This window comes from Aotus nancymaae, unplaced genomic scaffold, assembly GCF_030222135.1.
Source record: "Aotus nancymaae isolate 86718 unplaced genomic scaffold, 86718_ANA_hifiasm-v0.15.2.pri h1tg000030l, whole genome shotgun sequence".
In the NCBI taxonomy this organism is placed as follows: Eukaryota; Metazoa; Chordata; class Mammalia; order Primates; family Aotidae; genus Aotus; species Aotus nancymaae.
This window is the reverse complement of record NW_026988443.1, coordinates 23,891,739-23,911,552: the sequence shown is the minus strand read 5'-3', so window position 1 is coordinate 23,911,552 and position 19,814 is coordinate 23,891,739. Positions and strand designations below refer to the sequence as shown.

The 19,814-nt window shown below is 45.1% G+C and overlaps 1 protein-coding gene across 1 annotated transcript in view; it reads right to left on the bottom strand.

Moving 5' to 3' along the window:
* The window catches only part of SNTB2 (syntrophin beta 2), a 125,857-nt gene extending 113,388 nt beyond the window's left edge, over positions 1-12,469 (bottom strand). Inside the window, exon 1 of the mRNA XM_021672549.2 lies at positions 11,890-12,469. Within this exon, the coding sequence (XP_021528224.1) occupies positions 11,890-12,469 (580 nt within the window). The remainder of the gene's footprint in view (positions 1-11,889) is intronic.
* Between the last annotated feature and the right edge of the window lie 7,345 nt (positions 12,470-19,814).

Genomic DNA, 19,814 nt, shown 5'->3' with positions numbered 1-19,814 from the left:
AACTACAGGTGCATGCCACCACACCCAACTAATTTTTGCATTTTCTGTAGAGATGGGGTCTTGCCATGTTGCCCAAGCTGGTCTCAAACTCCTGGCCTCAAGTGATCCTCCCACCTTGGCCTCCCAAAGTCCTCAGATTACAGATGTAAGTCACTATGCCCAGCTGCCTCTGCCTCTTTTATTTTGCTGAGAAGCTTTTTTAGTCTGCGGCCAGCCACGGTGGCTCACGCCTGTAATCCCAGCACTTTGGGAGGCTGAGGCAGGTAGATCACCTGAGGTCAGGAGTTCGAGACCAGCGTGATCAACATGGAGAAACCCTGTCTCTACTAAAAATACAAAAAAATTAGCTGGGCATGGGGCACATGCCTGTAATCCCACCATAGTCTACTTACTGCCTTCTGCTCCTGTCACTTTGCTAAAACTGCTCTTATGAGGACTCCAATGGTCTTGTACTCTAATGACCAAACTCAATGGACTTTTTAGCTCTCAACTTTCTTGGATTCTCTAATACCTTAAGATGCCAATCACTCCCATCTCCTTGAAATTCTTGTCTATCTGACCACCACTACACACTTTTCTCCAGATTGTCCTCTTAAGTCCTGGACCATTCCTTTCCAGATTCTTCTTCCTTCACCTGGCTTTAAATATAGGGGTTCTGCAGGATTCCATCCTAGTTCTACTTCTCAATTTGCACTCTTCTCTCTTGATGACTTCATCCACACTCATGCGTCAATTACTACTTCTACCCTGACATCTGGTAAATCTTCATCTCAGCTGACATTTCTGTTGGTTACAGACCTGTACTTCCAGCCAGCTACTGACCTTTTTCCACCGAGATGTCACACAGGTAATTCAAATTAAACATGTCCCACACTAAACTTACCTTCACTCAGAAAACTAGTTTGTCCTCTGTTCATTTTGGTTTCAGTTATCCAGCTTCCCAAGCTAGAAATCCAGAAGTTACCTCCATTTCTTTCTCTTCAGACCTCAAACATTCAGACCTGTTGTTTCTTTCTCACTATTTCTCCACTTCACACTGCCCTATCCAGTCTCACTATCCTTATAGTGTTGCAATTAGCCTCCTAACTGCTTTTCCTTACTTGATGTCTGGAGGTCCTATATTCCATCTGCCACTCTCAACTTTCTAAAACATTTTCCCTCATTTATTTATTTATTTATTTATTTATTTATTTATTTATTTATTTATTGAGACGGAGTTTCGCTCTTGTTACCCAGGCTGGAGTGCAATGGCGCGATCTCGGCTCACCACAACCTCCGCCTCCTGGGTTCAGGCAATTCTCCTGCCTCAGCCTCCTGAGTAGCTGGGATTACAGGCACGCACCACCATGCCCAGCTCATTTTTTGTATTTTTAGTAGAGACGGGGTTTCACCATGTTGACCAGGATGGTCTCGATCTCTTGACCTCGTGATCCACCCGCCTTGGCCTCCCAAAGTGCTGGGATTAGAGGCGTGAGCCACCGCGCCTGGCCCCATTTTTCCTCATTTAAAGCACTTTGGCAGCACCCTGTGGCCTAAAACTTTTTCAGAGCACGTGTACATCAGTAAAAATTTGAGTATATATCCTCAATCTATGAATATTAATGCATATATACTATAAACCATATGTAAAATACAGAAACCAATGAAGACTGAGATACAGAAAAACAAAGATAAAAACATAATCCAGATGAAGTCATTCTATCTAAATGTCATATAGTAGCTACTATATGACTCAAAGTACAATACATTCTTAAGGTGAAGTTCATTATTGATGATAATGTGTATATATCCATATTTCAAATAGTCTTTTTGACAATTCATTTTTTAAGCTGACTCCTTGACAGATTATAATTACCTTGACAAAGAGCTCCCATCAGGAGGAGAAATATCAGTTCTAACTTTTTTTTAATGTTTGCAGTGTTAGAATTTTCTTCAGTTTACTATTTCTTTTTTTTATTTGAGATGGAGTTTCGCTCTTGTTACCCAGGCTGGAGCGCAATGGCGCGATCTCGGCTCACTGCAACCTCCGCCTCCTGGGTTCAGGCAATTCTCCTGCCTCAGCCTCCTGAGTAGCTGGGATTACAGGCATGCGCCACCATGCCCAGCTAATTTTTTGTGTTAGTAGAGACGGGGTTTCACCATGTTGACCAGGATGGTCTCGATCTCTTGACCTCATGATCCACCCGCCTCGGCCTCCCAAAGTGCTGGGATTACAGGCTTGAGCCACCGCGCCCCGCCCAGTTTACTATTTCTTTGTGCAAATCTCTAAGCCACTTGTTCATTTTGTGAAAATTAATGTAACTAAAAAAAAATACAAATCCACTCAATCAGGCTCAAGTAAACTGCAACAAGTTGCATTCTGGTAACAGCAGCCAAACTAGTAAGGTCACCACTGTCAATTCCTCAGCTTTGTGAAGCTTCTGTTGTGTCACTTTGCTGAAATTGCTCTTATGAAGGCTCCAACGATCATAAGACATCAGCTTCTATATCAAGTGTGTAATGGCACCATCTTATAAGACTGAGCAAGAGAACGAGTGTTATCTATATATTAAATATCAATAAAGCTCTATTCCTTTATTTTCAAGTTGAAAAAGTAAATATAAACCTCATTTAGAGACAATTGCTTAGCACCACATACAAGGCTCTCGAAGACCTGGCCTCTGTCCACCTTTCCAGCCTGCTCTCCTGACACACACTTCCTGTACCTTACCACACTTTACTTCTCTCAAAAAACCAGCTACTTATCACTTTCTTACCTTCAACATGCTGTCCTTTGCACTCCTACCTCCAACACCCTGTGTTCTCACCTCTATTAAAGCCTCTATCACAACCTGCAATAACTGTTTCCTTACTAGCCTAAAAGGGCAGAGATTACTCCCAACTTGGAACTGCCAGCATCTACCACAACACTTTGTTTGCAGTAGGTACTTAATAAATGTTGACAGAATGAAAATGGTCCAAATTCCTTTGGCTGGCTTTCAATAACTTGCATAATCTGCCTTCAATCTATCTGCCCAATTTTATTTTCCTCCCTCGAGTCCATACCAATTAGCCATTCCCCTCACTTCGTATCATATGTCATGCTCATTTTGGCTTTTGCTCAGGCTGTATCCTCAACTTGAACTGACTTTAGTCTACAGAGCAGTAGCCTGTCCTTCAAGCCTGAGATCAAATCTCCTTTCCCTAGGAAGTCATGCTCAATTATTTCATCCCCCAATTAACCATTCCCTTTAGTGAACTCTTGAAGAGAGAGTTTTACACACTTTAGCAATTATTTTCTATGGGGTAGTTTTCTTTTTCTTTTTCTTTTGAAGACAGGGTCTTGCTCTGTCACCCAGGCTGGAGTGCAGTGATGTGATCTGCAACCTCTGTCTCCCAGGTTCAAGTGATTCTCTTGCCTCAGCCTCCCGAGCAGCTGGGTTTAAAGGCACACACTTCCAAGCCTGACTAATTTTTGTATTTTTAGTAGAAACAGGGTTTCATGTTGGCCGGGCTGGTCTTGAACCCCTGACCTCATGATCCACCCACCTCAGCCTCCCAAAGTGCTGGGATTACAGACATGAGCCACCACATCTGGCCTATGGTGTACTTTTCTTTCCCTAGTTTCTAATTATTTGATGCCAAGGATCATCTTCATTTTACTTAGCACACTGATCTCTCACAGCACACTGCAACATAACAAGACACAGGAGATGCTAAAGATCTGATTGATTAGCTGTAGGTAGCCCAGTCCAGGAGAGGAAGCACTGGACTGGGTTTTAGTCCAAGTTCTACCACTAATTTGTCAGGTGACTTTAGTCATGTCACTTAAACTCTGGTTGTTCATTCCTCATCTATAAGATCAAACATTACTTGGGCCGGGCACAGTGGCTCACACCTGTAATCCCAGCACTTTGGGAGGCCAAGGTGGGTGGATCACGAGGTCAGGAGTTCAAGACAAGCCTGGCCAAGATGGTGAAACCCCATCTCTACTAAAATACAAAAATAAGCCAGGCATGGTGGTGGGCACCTGTGTCCCAGGTACTCGGGAGGCTGAGGCAGAGAACTGCCTGAACCCAGGAGGCGGAGGCTGCAGTGAGCCACGATCACACCACTGCACTCCAGCCTCAGAGACAGTAAGACTCTGCCTCAAAAAAAAAAAAAAAATCAGACATTACCACCTTTAAAAAATCCAGGTAAGATAGTTTTCTAGCCTAAATTAAAAATTTAAAAATTTCCCTAAAAAATCAAGAGAAATTCTTGAGACCTTCAGTAACTCATTTAACTTTGGTAAAACTCAATTTTAATCATTTATACAACAAATATAAACAGCCTACCTCAGAGGACTGTATAAAGATCCAATGAGAAAATACAGATATAGACAGGCCAGGAGCATTGGCTTGTGCCTGTAATCCTAACACTTTGAGAGGTTATGACGGGAGGATTGCTTGAGCCCAGGAGCTCTAGACCAGCCTGGGCAACATAATGAAGCCTATCTCTACAAAAAACAAAAAATAAAAATAAAAACATTAGTCGGTATGGTGGTGCACACCTGTAGTCCCACTACTTAGGAGGCTGAGGTGGAAGGATCACTTGAGCCCAAGAGGTTGAGGCTGTAGTGAACTGTGATCATACCACTGCACTCCAGCCTGGGCGACAGAGAGAGGCCCTGTCTCAAATAAAATAAAATGTGTAATTTAAAAATCCTTATTAGCTGGGCACGGTGGCTCATGCCTGTAATCCCAGCACTTTGGGAGGCCGAGGTGGATGGATCACGAGGTCAGGAGGTTGAGACCAGCCTGGCCAATATGGTGAAACCCCGTCTCTACTAAAAATACAAAAATTAGCCAGGCATGGTGGTGCACACCTTTAGTCCCAGCTACTTGGGAGGCTGAGGCAGGAGAATTGCTTGAACTTGGGAGGCAGAGGTTGCAGTGAGCCGAGATCATGTCACTGCACTCCAGCCTGGGTCACAGAGCAAGACTCCATCTCAAATAAATAAATAAAAATCCTTATTAAAATGTAAAGCATTATATTATTTATTGGAAGATGCAAGCAAACAGCATTATTTGTTGTCCAGTTAGTTATCACAGTGTGGTAACCTAGCCAGGAACACTGATTGGATCCTCAAATAGTCAGCTGAGAAGAGCAAAACACTGTTCGATAGCCACAGGCTATACCTCACCCCTTAAGAAAAAAACACAACCGGGCATGGGGGCTCACACCTGTAATCCCAGCACTTTGGGAGGCTGAGTTGGGTAGATCACCTGAGGTTGGGAGTTCAAGACCAGCCTAACCAACATGGAGAAACACCATCTCCACTAAAAATACAAAATTAGCCATGTGTGGTGGTGGGCACCTATAATCCCAGCTACTTGGGAGGCTGAAGCAAAAGAATTTCTTGAACTTGGGAGATGGAGGTTGTAGCGAGCTGAGATTGTGCCACTGCACTCTAGCCTGTGTGACAGAGCAAGACTCCATCTCAAAAAAAAAAAAAAAAAAAAAGAGACAGATTAGGCCAGGTACAGTGGTTCACACCTGTAATCCCAGCACCTTTGGGAGGCTGAGGCGGATCACGAGGTTAGGAGTTCAAGACCAGTCTGGCCAACATGTGAAACCCTATCTCTACTAAAAATACAAAAATTAGCCAGGCATGGTGACGCATGCCCAGCTACTTGGGAGGCTGAGGCAAGAGAATTGCTTGAACCCAGGAGGCGGAGGTTGCAGTCAGCAGAGATCGTGCCACTGCACTCCAGCCTGGGCAACAGAGCAAGACTTCATCTCAAAAAAAAAGAGAAAGAGAGACAGAGATTAATTAATATACATGCAGTTTCAAAGAAAATGTAACTTGTTTTCCCTGGGAGATTCTCAACATGTCAAATACATAATGAAGCAAGTGGCAATGTGGGAATCCAAACAAACTTCTTCAATTTAGCAGCCTAATAATGTCTGCAGTATTTGTTGCATGTCCCCTAACATATACAAAAAGAGCCATATTATATGTAACACTCAAATCAAACCATTCTAGACACAAAAATTATTTTCAGCCAGGCACAGTGGCTCACTTCTGTAATCCCAGCACTTTGGGAGGCTGAGGCAGGTGGATCATGAGGTCAGGAGTTTGAGACCAACCTGGTCAACATAGTGAAATCCCATCTTTATACAAAATACAAAAATTACCCAGGCATGGTGCCACGCACCTGTAGTCCCAGTGACTTGGGAAGCTGAAGTAGGAGAGTAACCTGAGCTTGGGAAGCTCAAGGCAGCAGTGAGCCATAATGGCGCTGCTGCACCCCAGCCTGGGAGACAGAGTAAGAACCTGTCTCAATTAATCAATAATTATCTTCAATTCTGAAGTTAAATTTCATGCCAGTCTACTTTCTCCACCAAATTAACCATTTCCTTCCAGCAGATTCAATAAAAATACTTTTAGAGTCAGTTCAATAAAAGATGATTTTTCAATAATAGTCCAGTGAGAATTGCTTCAAAATCTTTTCTTAAACACTAAACCTTACACTGGAAACTTGACACTATCTTCCCTAATCTCCTTTGGAACACTTTTCTTTTTTTTTTTTGAGACGGAGTCTCACACTACCACCCAGGCTGGAGTATAATGGTGTGATCTTGGCTCACTGCAACCTCTACCTCCTGGGTTCAAATGATTCTCCTGCCTCAGCCTCCCAAGTAGCTGAGATTACAAGTGTCCACCACCAAGCCCAGCTAATTTTTTGTATCTTTAGTAGAGACAGGGTTTCACCATGTTGACCAGGCTGGTCTTGAACTCGTTATCTTGTGATTCACCCACCTCGGCCTCCCAAAGTGCTGCGATTATAGGCGTGAGCCACTGTGCCCAGCCTGGAACACTTTTCAATGTGTGGTCAAATTCATGTTCATGCGGTCAATTTCATAGATTTAAAAATATAAGTTCTAGGAATTCTCTGGATAGACCATATTTCTAGAACAACGGACACAGTACATTCAACATACAATATCTGATATGTGAGTAGAGTTATCCCTTTCTGCTTACAATCTGCATTATTTATTTATTTATTTATTTTGTTTACTTAGAGAAAGGGCCCTGCTCTGTCACCCAAGCTGGAGTGCAGTGGAGTGATCATGACTTACTGTTGCCTCGAGGTTCAAGTGATCCTCTAGCCTCAGCCTCTTGAGTAGCTGAGACCACAGGCACGCAGCACCACATCTAGCTAATCTTTTAATTTTGTAGAGATAGGGTCTCACTATGTTGCCCAGGCTGGTCTTGAACCTTTGAGCTCCAGCAATCCTCTCGCCTGGGCCTCCTAAAGTCCCGGAATTACAGCATAAACCATAGCATCTGGCCTACAATCTGCATTATTAATATAAATGTCATTTAATCTGCATGTCTGAATATCAATGCTAAATTTGGCTAGCCAAAACTATAAACACACACTTAATGGCAAGTTTTAAGGTTCTGAGTAGTAAGTATAAAGGAAGAGGAAAAACCAGAAATAAGAAACAAAATGCAAAATTTAAGAATAGGCCAAGAGGTGAACAAAGCCATGATTGCACTGAAATAAAATAATATTGGTGAGGCACCGTGGCTTATGCCTGTAATCGAAGCACTTTGGGAGGCCAAGACGGGCGGATCATGAGGTCAGGAGTTTGAGACCAGCCTGGCCAACATAGTGAAACCCCGTCTCTACTAAAAAGACAAAAAATTAGCTGGGTGTGGTGGCACATGCCTGTGATCCCAGCTACTCGGGAGGCTGAGGCAGGAGAATTGCTTGAACCTGGGAGGTGGAGACTGCAGTGAGCCCAGATTGCACCACTGCACTCCAGCTGAGTGAGCAACAGAGCAAGACTCCATCTCTTATTTATTTATTTGCAACATTTCACTCTGTTCACCCAGGCTGGAGTGCAGTGGTACAATCATGGCTCCCTGCAGCCTCAAATATTGGGCTCATGTGATCCTCCCACCTCAGTCTCTCAAGTAGCTAGGACTACAAGTGCGCCATTACACCCAGCTAGTTGTTGTATTTCTTTCAATTTTTTATATAGACGGGGTCTCATTATGTTCCCAGGCTTGTCTCGAACTCTTAGGCTAATGTGATCCTCCCACTTTGACCTCCCAAAGTGCTGGATTACAGGCATGAGCCACCACACTTGGCTTTTTTTTTTTTTTAAGCTAGTCAAGTGAAACAGTGAAAGTAAAGAAGAAACAAAGAACTTATAACTAGTTGTCATCAACTAGTTGTAAATACCACTGCACTTGGACCAGCACAAACCCATTCTTAACTTATTCACCTAAAATAATTCTTATTGTGTATTACTTTTCAGGTAAAATGGAGCCCTTGATTTTATTTAATGACTTGCCATCCTGGTATTTTGACAGTGTCTTTGTTAACTCGTAGCATACCTTCATGACCTGGTCCTACCTTCCTCATTCAGACTTGCGCTGTTCATTGCTGTCTTCCCAGTCCCTGAAAAGGTACCCAACATGTGAATTGTAAAATGAATTAAAACTTTGAGGGAGGTGTTATTACCATCCTGGCTTTACAGATGAGGAAACTAGGGTTTAGCAAGATTAAGTAACTTGCCTAGGGGTTACAAACCACTAGCCAGAAACAAACCCACATCTGACCACAAAGTCCTTGCTTCTACTCTACGCTTACTGACCAGAATAACTTTTTTTTTTCTTTTTTTGAGATGGAGTTTCTCTTCTGTTGCCCAGGCTGGAGTGCAATAGTGCAATGGCGTGATCTCATCTCACCGCAACCTCCTCCTCCCAGGTTCAAGTGATTCTCCTGTTTCAGCCTCCCAAGTAGGTAGGATTACAGGCACTTGCCACCACGCCTGGCTAATTTTTTGTATTTTTAGTAGAGAGAGGGTTTCTCCATGTTGGTCAGGCTGGTCTCAAACTCCTGACCTCAGGTGATCTGCCCATCTCGGGCTCCCAACGTGCTGGGATTACAGGTGTGAGCCACCATTTGCAGTCAGAATAACTTTTTAATGTTTTGCACTTATTTGTCTTTACTGGTGGCAGCTCTCTCTTCTTAAGGGAAAGCTCAATTTAAGCTTCATCAACCTGAGCATCTTCAACCTTTGATTCCCATGATGGACTTATAGAGAAACTCTATCTCCTTTGGGTTGTGCCCTCTCCAAATTCTATTAAAACAGCACTTTTAGCCCTTTGCTACACTTACTTACTTCTCCTCCTTTTCCCCCCATCTCAACTCTAAACTTCCTGAGGGCAGGAATCCGGTATCTTCAAGTGCCTCTGGCACAAGGTGTTAAGTAAATATTTGATGAATGAGTGAATAATTCCTGCAAATCCCTGAGATAAAAAGGAAACTTTTAGCTCAATTCCCTAACCACAGGCAACCAAAGACTATAGCTTTCCCTGGTGTGGGGTTGGCAAGAACATGCCTGAAATTCCCTGCCCACACCACAAAAAAGCATCGTTGTGCAATGATATGGCAGTTTTTCAAGTTTTGAGACATCTAATGGAAGGACAATCCAGTACAGCTTGAAAACTTTAAAGACTAAACTTACATATATTGCTTAAAAGTGGCCTACCCGGATAGGACACCAGCTCTCAATTTTAAATAATGTTTGACTTGTTCAACTAAATCATTGTTTTCAGTGGTTTTTACGTATTTTGAGTAATTTTATTTTTACACCCAGTGGCTTGAAAATGCAACGTCATAAATTTACTATATTGACTTCCTCACAACTTATAAGGACAAAAACTGCTTGTCTTATACAAAGTGGGAAAATAAAGTAGAACCTGCGTTAGGTAAAAAGGCATTCAATAAATATGTTATGCTGTCATCTTTCTAAAAGCATACGTGGCCTATTTAGTCTAACAAATACTGAGAAGCATTTACTACAAGGTTTTTATTTTGCTGGTCTGAATACTAGGTTCAAACTATACTTACACAAAAAGTGGGTTTTTTTGTTTGTTTTTGAGATGTAGTCTTGCTCTGTCACCCAGGCTGGAGTGCAGTGGTGCTATCTCAGCTCACTGCAACCTCCGCCTTCCGGGTTCAAACAATTCTCCTGTCTCGGCCTCCCTAGTAGCTGGGATTATAGGCGTGCACCACCACCCACAGCTAATTTTTGTATTTTTAGTAGAGATGAGGTTTCACTGTGTTCTCCCAACCTCAGGTGATCCACCCGCCTCGGCCTCCCAAAGTGCTGGGATTATAGGCATGAGCCACCTCGCCTGGCCAAAAAGTGTTGTTTTTTAAAAATATGCTATAAAGGGTTCAACTGAGGACTACATAAATAGTACTAAATTCAATATTCTGGATATAAGAATTTATAACCAAATGCTTAGCTAGACCAATTTCAAGGTACACATTTAAAGTAACAATTTTTTTTAGATACACCCAAACCACAATCTATAATTTTACTCCTTCTATTAACACTAAATTTCCGAGCAGTGTCTAGCCCCACCTAGACATCCAATATAAACAAGGTTTACAAATAGGATATTATAAAGGTGGGACACGAATTTCACAACTGGTGTACATGAAATCATTTCTGATAAACCAGTATTTTTCCAAATATTCACAAGCTGATTTATAAGAAACTGAAAATTATTCTGCCAAGTTGGACTTTTGGCCTCTCGGTTTGATGATTGGTCCTTCCTCACCAGCAGCCCCTAGCCCTTCCCTTCTGTTCTTCCTCTGCCAGGAATACTCTCCTGACTCATCCCTGCCTGCCTATGTCCATCACTTCCTTGGAGAACTGGCTCAAGATTCAGCTCAGGGAAAAAGTCCTCCCTGCCTAATTCCATCTCCACTAACTACTTTCTAACTTTGCATTCCCTTGGGACTTAAATATAGTTTGCACGACATAGTCACCAACTTCATCCCTTTCCTTCCTATAAATTGTTTTGCATTTTTCTATCATTTCTCCAACAAGAGACCAAGAAGGGACAGCATCATCTTTCATATTCTTTTCAACACAGCTAGCAATAATCACCAGTGAAAGAAAGCTGACCTCTCAAAAATTTCTAAAGAAAGCAACTGACTTTTCAATTTACTCTATCACCTCCAACATGCATGAGTCCTTAAAGGAGAGGAATTTTATTTTTGCCGTACTTCAAATTCATCATAAAAGATCCAACTTACAAATCACATATATAACTTAATGTAAAGAATAATCCTGGTTATTGAAACTTATCTTGTGATTTACCATTTCAAGTTTCTTACAAAAACCCTAATAGTCTTGAAGCAGCGTGCTTGTGAGTGGTAGGAAACTGGCAGCAGACTCTTGCAAAAGGGGCAAAACTCTAGTTGGCAGTAAATGTTCAAACACGTGATCCTCCACTGTTAAACAAGGTTCATTAACCACACAGACTTGCTGTTTCAGCTTTCTGGCTTCAATGAAGTGCTATGATCTCCTTTGGTTATTGTTGAGAGCCAATGATGGGTTAAATTCCCATGAATTAACCAGCGCTTTGGTGGTTTGCCCAAGTATACCGCTGGCATCGGTGTTGGATTTTTTTTTTTTTAATAGACCTGCCCGCCCCGAGGAGCCAGAGGTGAGTGAGTTAAGTGCTAACCCGGCACTTCTCAGCGGGCAAACGGAGGCAGACCCACTCGAGCCGTTCGCTCTCCCTCTAGTTCTTAGTGTCAGCTCATCTGGCCGAGGGGGAGCTTCATAGGCAGCTGCTTTTTGCCCAATCTCAGCCGAGTCTTCCTTAGGGGCTGCAAGCCACACTTCGGCGGCTGCCCAACTTTTCCTGCAAGAAGCATCCGTTTTTCCACACTCAAAGCTCCAGAAACCCGGGTTTGGGAAGAGACGGGAGAGAATCGGCTCGCCCCGCCGGCAGAGCAGGAACAAAGTGAGCTCCCACGAGCCCAGGCCGCCGCGGCCCGCCCACCCTCCCGCCCGGCCGGCCGGCCGGCCGGCCCCACTCACCCTCCAGCAGCACCTCCTTGCCCGCACGCTTCAGCGCCTGCACGGCCTGGTCGTGGGTGGCCTGGCGCAGGTCGGTGCCGTTCACCGACAGGATGGCGTCGCCCAGCCGCAGCGCCCGGCTCTGGTCGGCGGCCAGCCCCGGGAAGATCTTGGAGATGAGGATCGGCATCCGGTTCTCGCGGCCGCCCTTGATGCTGATGCCCAGGCCGCCCGCCTCTTGCTTCACCACCCGCACACGGCGCACGGGCGGCGACGCGCCCGCCTCACCCGCGGGGCCCCGAGGCGGCGCCGGTGGGCTCGGGGGCCCCAGGCCGCGGCTCGGGCTCCCGGGCAGCGAGTCGCCTGCGCCGCCGCCGTTCGGGAGGCCGTTGAAGGCGGCCGCCCCGGGTCCCAGAGCGGGCTCCAGCTCGGCCGCAGCGCCGTCGCCAGTCAGGCTCAGGCTCTCCCCGCTCAGCTCCGCCACCACTCGGACCCAGCGCTCCCTCAGGAGTAGCTCCACCAGCCCAGCTTTGGTGGCCCGCGTCCACACCGCCATGGCCGGCCCCGCTCCAGCCGCCGCAGTCGCCACAGCCACCCTCATTCCAGTCAGGCAGCCTCGGCGCTTCCCCCTTCCCGCCCGGAGGGGCGGGCCCGGCCCCTCCCCGGCGCGATTCATTATTCATGATGCCACGCCCACCTCCAGAGAGGCGGGGCCGGCGCAGCCGCTTCCGGGAGGTGCAGAAGTTGTCCGATCCCTCGCCTCTCGCCGGACGTGGGCAGCCCGAGTGCGGTGGGACTGCATTTCTCATCCTCCTTCCATTGGCTCTCCACGGACCCCCAGAAACTTTTGACCTCTACCATGCAATTCACGGGAGCTGCCTGGGCACGAAAAGCAAATCAGCTTGGAGAAGCACTTTGCAAGCCTGCAAGACCCGGTGGCACGTTCATTCTTGCACTTATTGGTTTGCACCCTGTGTACTGAGCACTCAGCCAGGGACTCCCGCTCCTTTTGAGGCCGTGTAGATAAGCGCAGTAGTACCAGCAACAGCTGAGTTTGCGGTCTAGTGGGGAAGGAAAATGCAGAACCAACCAACTAGGTGTGCTACTACGTGGTTAAATGACATACAGAAAACGTCCCCAGAACGGTATAAAAGGAACATTTGGTTAGGCCTGGGGTCAGCTTCACAGAGGTGACAGTGGAGGGTGAATAGCTCAAGCAGAGAGAACAGCGCAAGCAAAGGTCCAGCAGCATGATTCAAGCCTTTGTCAATGTTTTGTAATCTACTTTAATTGCCTGTAATTCCAGAGGGGACCATGTCTTCTTAAACCCTGAAGCCACAATTGGCAGGCCTCAAGGATATTTGCAGAATGATGGTGTCTTAGGATATTTGCAGATTGATTCAGAGAAACGAATCAATCGGATATATAAAGATGTATAAATTTATTATTATAAGGGACTGGTCACGAGATTATGGATGCTGAGAAGTCCCATGATCTGCCATCTGCAAATTGGAGGCCCAGGAAAGTTGGTGGTGTACTTCCAAGCCCAAAGGCCTGAGGCCCAGGGGAACCAGTAGTGTAAACCTGAGACTGAAAGTCTGGACCCTGCACGGTGGCTCACGCCTGTAATCCCAACACTTTGGGAGGCCAAGGCGGTGGATCGCCTGAGGTCAAGAGTTCCACACCAGCCTGGACAACATGGTGAAACCTGGTCTCTATTAAAAATACAAAAAATTTGCCAGGCGTGGCAGGCACCTATAATCCCAACTGCTCAGGAGGCTGAGGCAGAATAATTGCTTGAACCCAGGAGGTGGAGGTTGCAGTGAGCCAAGATCGCACCACTGCACTCCAGCCTGGGCAACAAGAATGAAACTCCGTCTCAAAAAAAAACGAAAGGGAAGAAAGTCTGAGAAGGGGGCCGATGGAGGTGGCTCGTGCCTGTAATCCCAGCACTGTGGGAGGCTGAGGCAGGTGGATCACTTGAGGTCAGGAGTTTGAGAGCAGCCTGGCCAATGTGGTGAAAACTCCATCTCTACTAAAAATACAAACATTAGCTGGGTGTGGTGGCAAGCCCTTGTAATTTCAGCTCCTAGGGAGGCTGAGGCAGGAGAATTGCTTGAACCCAGGAGATGGAGGTTGCAGTGAGCCAAGATCACGCCAGTCTACTCCAGCCTGGATGAAAAAACCAAACCCTGTCTCACAACAGAAAGTTTGAGTGCATGATAGAATATGTTAGGAAGAAAGGGGAAAAAAAAAACAGGAAGTTTGAGAAGAGGGTGATGGTGGGAGTGGGGGGGAACATGTAATCCGCATCCCAGTGCCAAGGCCCAAGAGCCAAGTGCACCAAAGTCTGAGGCCAGGAGAAGATGGATGTCCCAGCTCAGGAAGAGGGTGAATTCCCCCTTCCTCTGCCCTTTTGTTCTATTCAAGTCTTCAACTGATTGGATGCTGCCTGCTCACATTGGTGAGGGTGATCTTTAGAGTCTACCATGGAAAGACTAATCTCTTCCTGAAACACCCACACAGATATACCCAGAGGTTATGTTTTACTAGTTACCTGGGCATCCCTTAGCCCAATCAAGTTGACACAAAATAAACCATCACAGATGGTTACTGAGGAAGATGCCAGAATTCCAATGTGAACAGAGCACAGGGTCGGTGGAAATGGGAGGATATGAGTATGAAAAGCGACAACATCAGAGTTTGGACTCAACTTTGTAGATCTGACTTTCTTAGCCTGCAGGCCATGGCCTTTTGTTGGGGCAAGTGTACATGCACATTCCCAAAAACTGTATGCAAAATTTGGTCTCTAAGGTATTTTTTTGAAGCCTGTGATTCATCCAGTTGGCAGGAAGGTGCCATGACCAAAGGCCATGAGCCACTGCTGTGCACACGGCAGAGCCTGGAGTGGCTGTAATCCAGACACGAGTGATGCAACCCACCCAGAGAGCCAAAGACCAGAGACCACAGCCCAAAGTCCACAGGAAGGAGGCAGAGACAACTTAGGACTCCCAGTCTCCAGATCCAGGGCTATTTTCACTCTACAGTACCCCTCAAACTTCAAAAATAAGGTCCAAGCTGGGCACAGTGGCTCACGCCTGTAATCCCAACACTTTGGGAGGCTATGGCTGGCAGATCGTTTGAGGTCAGGAGTCTGAGACCAGCCTGACCAACATGGTGAAACCCCATCTCTACTAAAAATAAAAGTAAAAAAAAAAATTAGCCAGGTGTGGTGGTGCATGCCTGTAATTTCAGCTACTCCGGAGGCTGAGGCACCACTTGAACCTAGGAGGCAGAGGTTGCGGTGAGCCAACATCACACCACTGCACTCCAGCCTGGGTGACAGAGTAAGACTTTGTCTCAACAAAATAAAAATAAATAAAAAATAAACTAAGAGTCCAGAAAGCACACCATTAAGAAAGCAAGCTCTCAGCAGAATCATGAGGTCAAGGTGTCCTCTAACTTTTCTTCAGCAGTAGAAGCAAAAATTTCCCGTGTTTTCATGTGGGCAGGGACGGGGGCAAGCAGAGGGAATGTGTACCAATTCCTATAAAAGGGGCTGTAAACTTGCTTGCTCATGAAGTGCACATTAAGGCTCGTAAACTGTGCCCACACACCACTTGATGAATGCACGTTCATATGCAGGCAGAAACTTCTGAAGAGCCTCCTGTAACAGAAGTTAAAATAATAAATATAGAGGCTGGGAAGTGTTCAGAGCCCAGATGAAGAAAGAATTCAAAATGAGAAAAGTATCTTACCAAAAAAAAAATAAAATAAAATCATTACAGCAGAATCCTTTTTGCAATTAGTGGAGTCGGATTTTCCAAGCTGCAAATGTCAGCAAAAGCTCAACCCTCCAGCCCTCTCCTAAATCAACTGCAGAGGCCAGCTTGCTGTTCCGGCAGGTCCCAATGTGTCCAAGTGCACCTGCGGTCACAGACATTTCTGGCTTTGCTCCAGCTGAAGTGTGAGCCCCCAAAGGCCTGAGTTAGGTGAAATTTCTGCTTATTAGAGAGCATTTGGCAGCTGATTCCTTAGAGTATGAGCACTATTTTTAACACTTTTGCATTTGTAATCACCCAGGGGTTGGGCACTTGAGGACACCTTTATTAGCAAAACGGAAGTGCTGGGAATTCTCTCCAAGACTATCAAGACCTTTCCGTCAATAGAGTTGGAGTAAGTCACAGATCTGCTAGCTAATAGTGAGGGCACTTACATAAGACAGCAAGTTATATAACAAAATATTTAACCCTGGAAGTAGATAATGGAGATAGATTGGTGTTGCAATTACTTGGGAGTTTTTCCTTTAAATATATATATATATATGTAAATATATATTTTGAGATGGAGTCTCACTCTTTTGCCCAGGCTGGAGTGTGGTGGCATGATCTTGGCTCACTGCAACTTCTGCCCCGCTGGGTTCAAGCAATTCTGCTTCAGCCTCCCAAGTAGCTAGGATTATAGGTGGTCGCCACCACACCCGGCTAATTTTTGTATTTTTAGTAGAGACAGGGTTACGCCATGTTAGCTAGGCTGGTCTCGAACGCCTGACTTCAGGTGATCCACCCTTCTTGGCCTCCCAAAGTGCTAGGATTACAGGCATGAACCACCGCACCTGGCAAAAGATTATTTTTACATATTTCCATAAAAAAATCCCCCAACTATCAAGCTGTATCTGCAAGGCCTTCCATCAGAACCAAAATGAACCTTTCAACCTTCCCCTTCATCACTACTTTCAGATAAGCCAAACGCGTTCAGTCAGTATTTCCCAATGATGCCTTGCACATTGTCTGTCTAAGTCCTTCTTTCCAGACACCTCCTGCCCCCTTGGGCCAAATTCCCTAATTACCTAGCAGGATTTCATTTCAGCTTTCCTTGACTACTCAGTTCATTGGGAATTTTCCTCTAAACAATATAATTCTGTTCCTGACTGGTTTGCCCAAATAGATTATGAACTACAGGAGGGCAGGGACCACCCATCAACTTATATTTGTTCCCCACTATTCCAAAAATATTGCCTTGCAGAGAAGGAACTCATTAAACATGATTGATTGAAATTCAGTGCCTTCTGTGCTGTAGCCTTTTCAAATAATTTCTCTGAAGGTTACTGGTTCCTTGCAGAGTGAAAATTACCATCTAGGAAATCTCAGGGAGTCAGTGGAAATCTACTTACTGTGGATAATGAAATCTGAAATAAAAACAGTACACATCTGTTTCTACAGTTTCTTAAAGAGAGAGAGACAAGCTAATTCTTTGAAGAATCATGTTACTTTATCTACCTCTAAAAAAAGGAAATGGCGGCCAGGCACAGTGGCTCATACCTGTAATCCCAGCACTTTGGGAGGCTGAGGCGGGCAGATCACCTGAGGCCAGGAGTTTAAGACCAGCCTGGCCAACATAGTGAAATCCTGTCTCTACTAGAAATACAAAAATTAGCCTGATGTGGTGGTGCACACCTGTAATCTTAGCTACTCAGGAGGCTGAAGGATGAGAATCGCTTGAACCTGGGAGGCAGAAGTTGTAGTGAGCCAAGATCATGCCATTGTACTCCAGCCTGGGCAACAGAGTGAGACTTTGCCTCAAAAAATAAATTAAAAACAAGCACCCACTGCTGTTATTATTACCAGTTGACTTTCAGCAGCACCAACAATAAAAACCTTTGACAGAAACTCTTGGCTGGACACAGTGGCTCAAGCCTATAATCCCAGCACTTTGGGAGGCTGAGGCAGGAGGATCACTTGAGCCCAGTCTGGGCAATATGGTGAAACTCCATCTCTATACAAAATAAAAAAATTAACTGGTTGTGGTAGTGGGCACCTATAGTCCCAGCTACTAGGGAGGCTGAGGTGGGAGGATCACTTGAGCCAGGTCAAGGCGGGGCCTGATCACAGCCCACTGCACTCCAGCCTGGGTGACACAGTGAGACACTGTCTTGACGGAAGGAAGGGAGGGAGGGAGGGAGGGAGGAAAGAGGGAAGAGCCATAGGGAGAGGAAAGGAAGGAAGGAAGGAAAGAAGGAAAGGAGGGAGGGAGGGAGGGGGGAGGGAGGGAGGAAAGAAGGAAGGGAAAAAAAGATAGAGAGAGAGAAACTCTCCAGCTGTGAGTCTATACTTTATTTAGGAATGAGTCTGCCATAATACCATTTGATTCCATGCTTAAAGGGCAAATAGCCAAATTAATTTCAGTGACAAACAGATCTTGTATAAAGCTACATTTTGGCTGAAAGGGAGTACAGATTGCCAAGAGTCCGTCAAAGGAAAAGAATTAGTGGATCTGGGGCTGGTTCCAAGGTTTGAGTGTTGTGTAATTTTATAAGGAAGGAGGGCCTCAGGCAGAATTGCAGCCCTTAGCAAGCCTGAAGGCCACTGCCACAAAGGAGGCCTGATGCCAGAGGAACAAAAGCAGGAGCCACTCAATTACTACTAAAGAAACCAAAGAGAGAAATAAGCTCATAAAATAACCGATACAACATCCAGCTTTGAAAAATTATCCAGGCATAACTCTTCCCCACTTAGAAGACAGCGTGAATAGTACTACTTTACCTTCCAGTAGAAACATCCTGCAATATATTTTCTCTCCAGCACAGACATGTCGCAAAAGAGAGAAAGGCGCATATGTCCTTTAGCTGATGCAAGCACATTTTTAATTGATCCCACCAAGATAAATCACTAACCATCTGAAACTGGCAAAAATGGGTTAATGATTTCATACAGCATGACTATGAAAACCTACATCTGCTAACCACATTCCTAACAGGAAGCAGCTGGTGACAGTTTGTAGTGCTGTGACTTTTTAAAGGAAAATATTAGCAAGGACACACTAAACAGAAGTTTAGTTTCACTGAATCCAATTAGTTACAGAAAATCACCAGCAACTTTTTTTAATTGACAATTATGGAAATTACATAATTTGTCATGAAATTCAAATAATATCTAAAAATAAAAGTCAGCCCAGCATGGTGGCTCACACCTGTAATCCCAGCACTTTGGGAGGCCGAGGCAGGTGGATCACTTGAGGTCAGGAATTTGACCAACATGGTGAAACCCCATCTCTACTAAAAATACAAAAATTAGCTGGGTGGGGTGGTGCATACCTGTTATCCCACCTACTTGGGAGGCTGAGGCAGGGGAATCACTTCAATCTGAAAGGTGGAGGCTGCAGTAAGCTGAGATCATACCACTGCACTCCAGCCCGGTCAACAGAGTGAGATTCCATCTAAAAAAAAAAAAAAAAAGGGAAAAAAAAGACAGTTTGGGGTATTTAAAAACAAAAAAAATCAGCCAGGTGTGGTGGCGTGCATCTGTAGTTCCAGCTACTCTGGATGCTGAGGCAGGAGGATGACTTGAGCCCAGGGCTTAAGATTGCAGTGAGTCAAGATCGAGCAACTGAATTCCAACCTGGGCAACAGAGCCATATCCTGTCTCAAAAAAAAAAAAAAAAGTTCTGTTGTTGAGGCCATCCCTATAGTACTTTGTTAAGGCAGCCCTAACAAACTTATATAGACCCCAAGTCGCCTACACAACAGCCTGTTTTTTGCCTCCCTAATTTCCAGTCTCTTTTGCCCCTTACACAAATGGGCATTTTTACTGTCATTCTGTTGAATGTGTGAGTGACTCACAACTGTGTTTTCCACTGAATGAAAATTCTGAACCACAGACTGGAAGCCCCATCCCAACTGCCAACTGGTCTTACTTCTCACTACATGTTGGCTCAAGGACTCTGTATTGAAAATGACTTATCTTTTCCCCATACTTAACTGCTTAGCTTCCTTCTGTGGAAGCCACTCTATTTTCTCTCTCTGTTTTTCTGTGTGTGTGTGTGTGTGTGTGTGTGTGTGTGTGTGTGTGTCAGGGTCTTGCTCTGTTGCCCAGGCTGGAATGCAATGGTGTGGTCCCGGGTCACTGCAGCCTCAACCTCCCAGGCTCAAGCAATTCTCCCACCTCAGC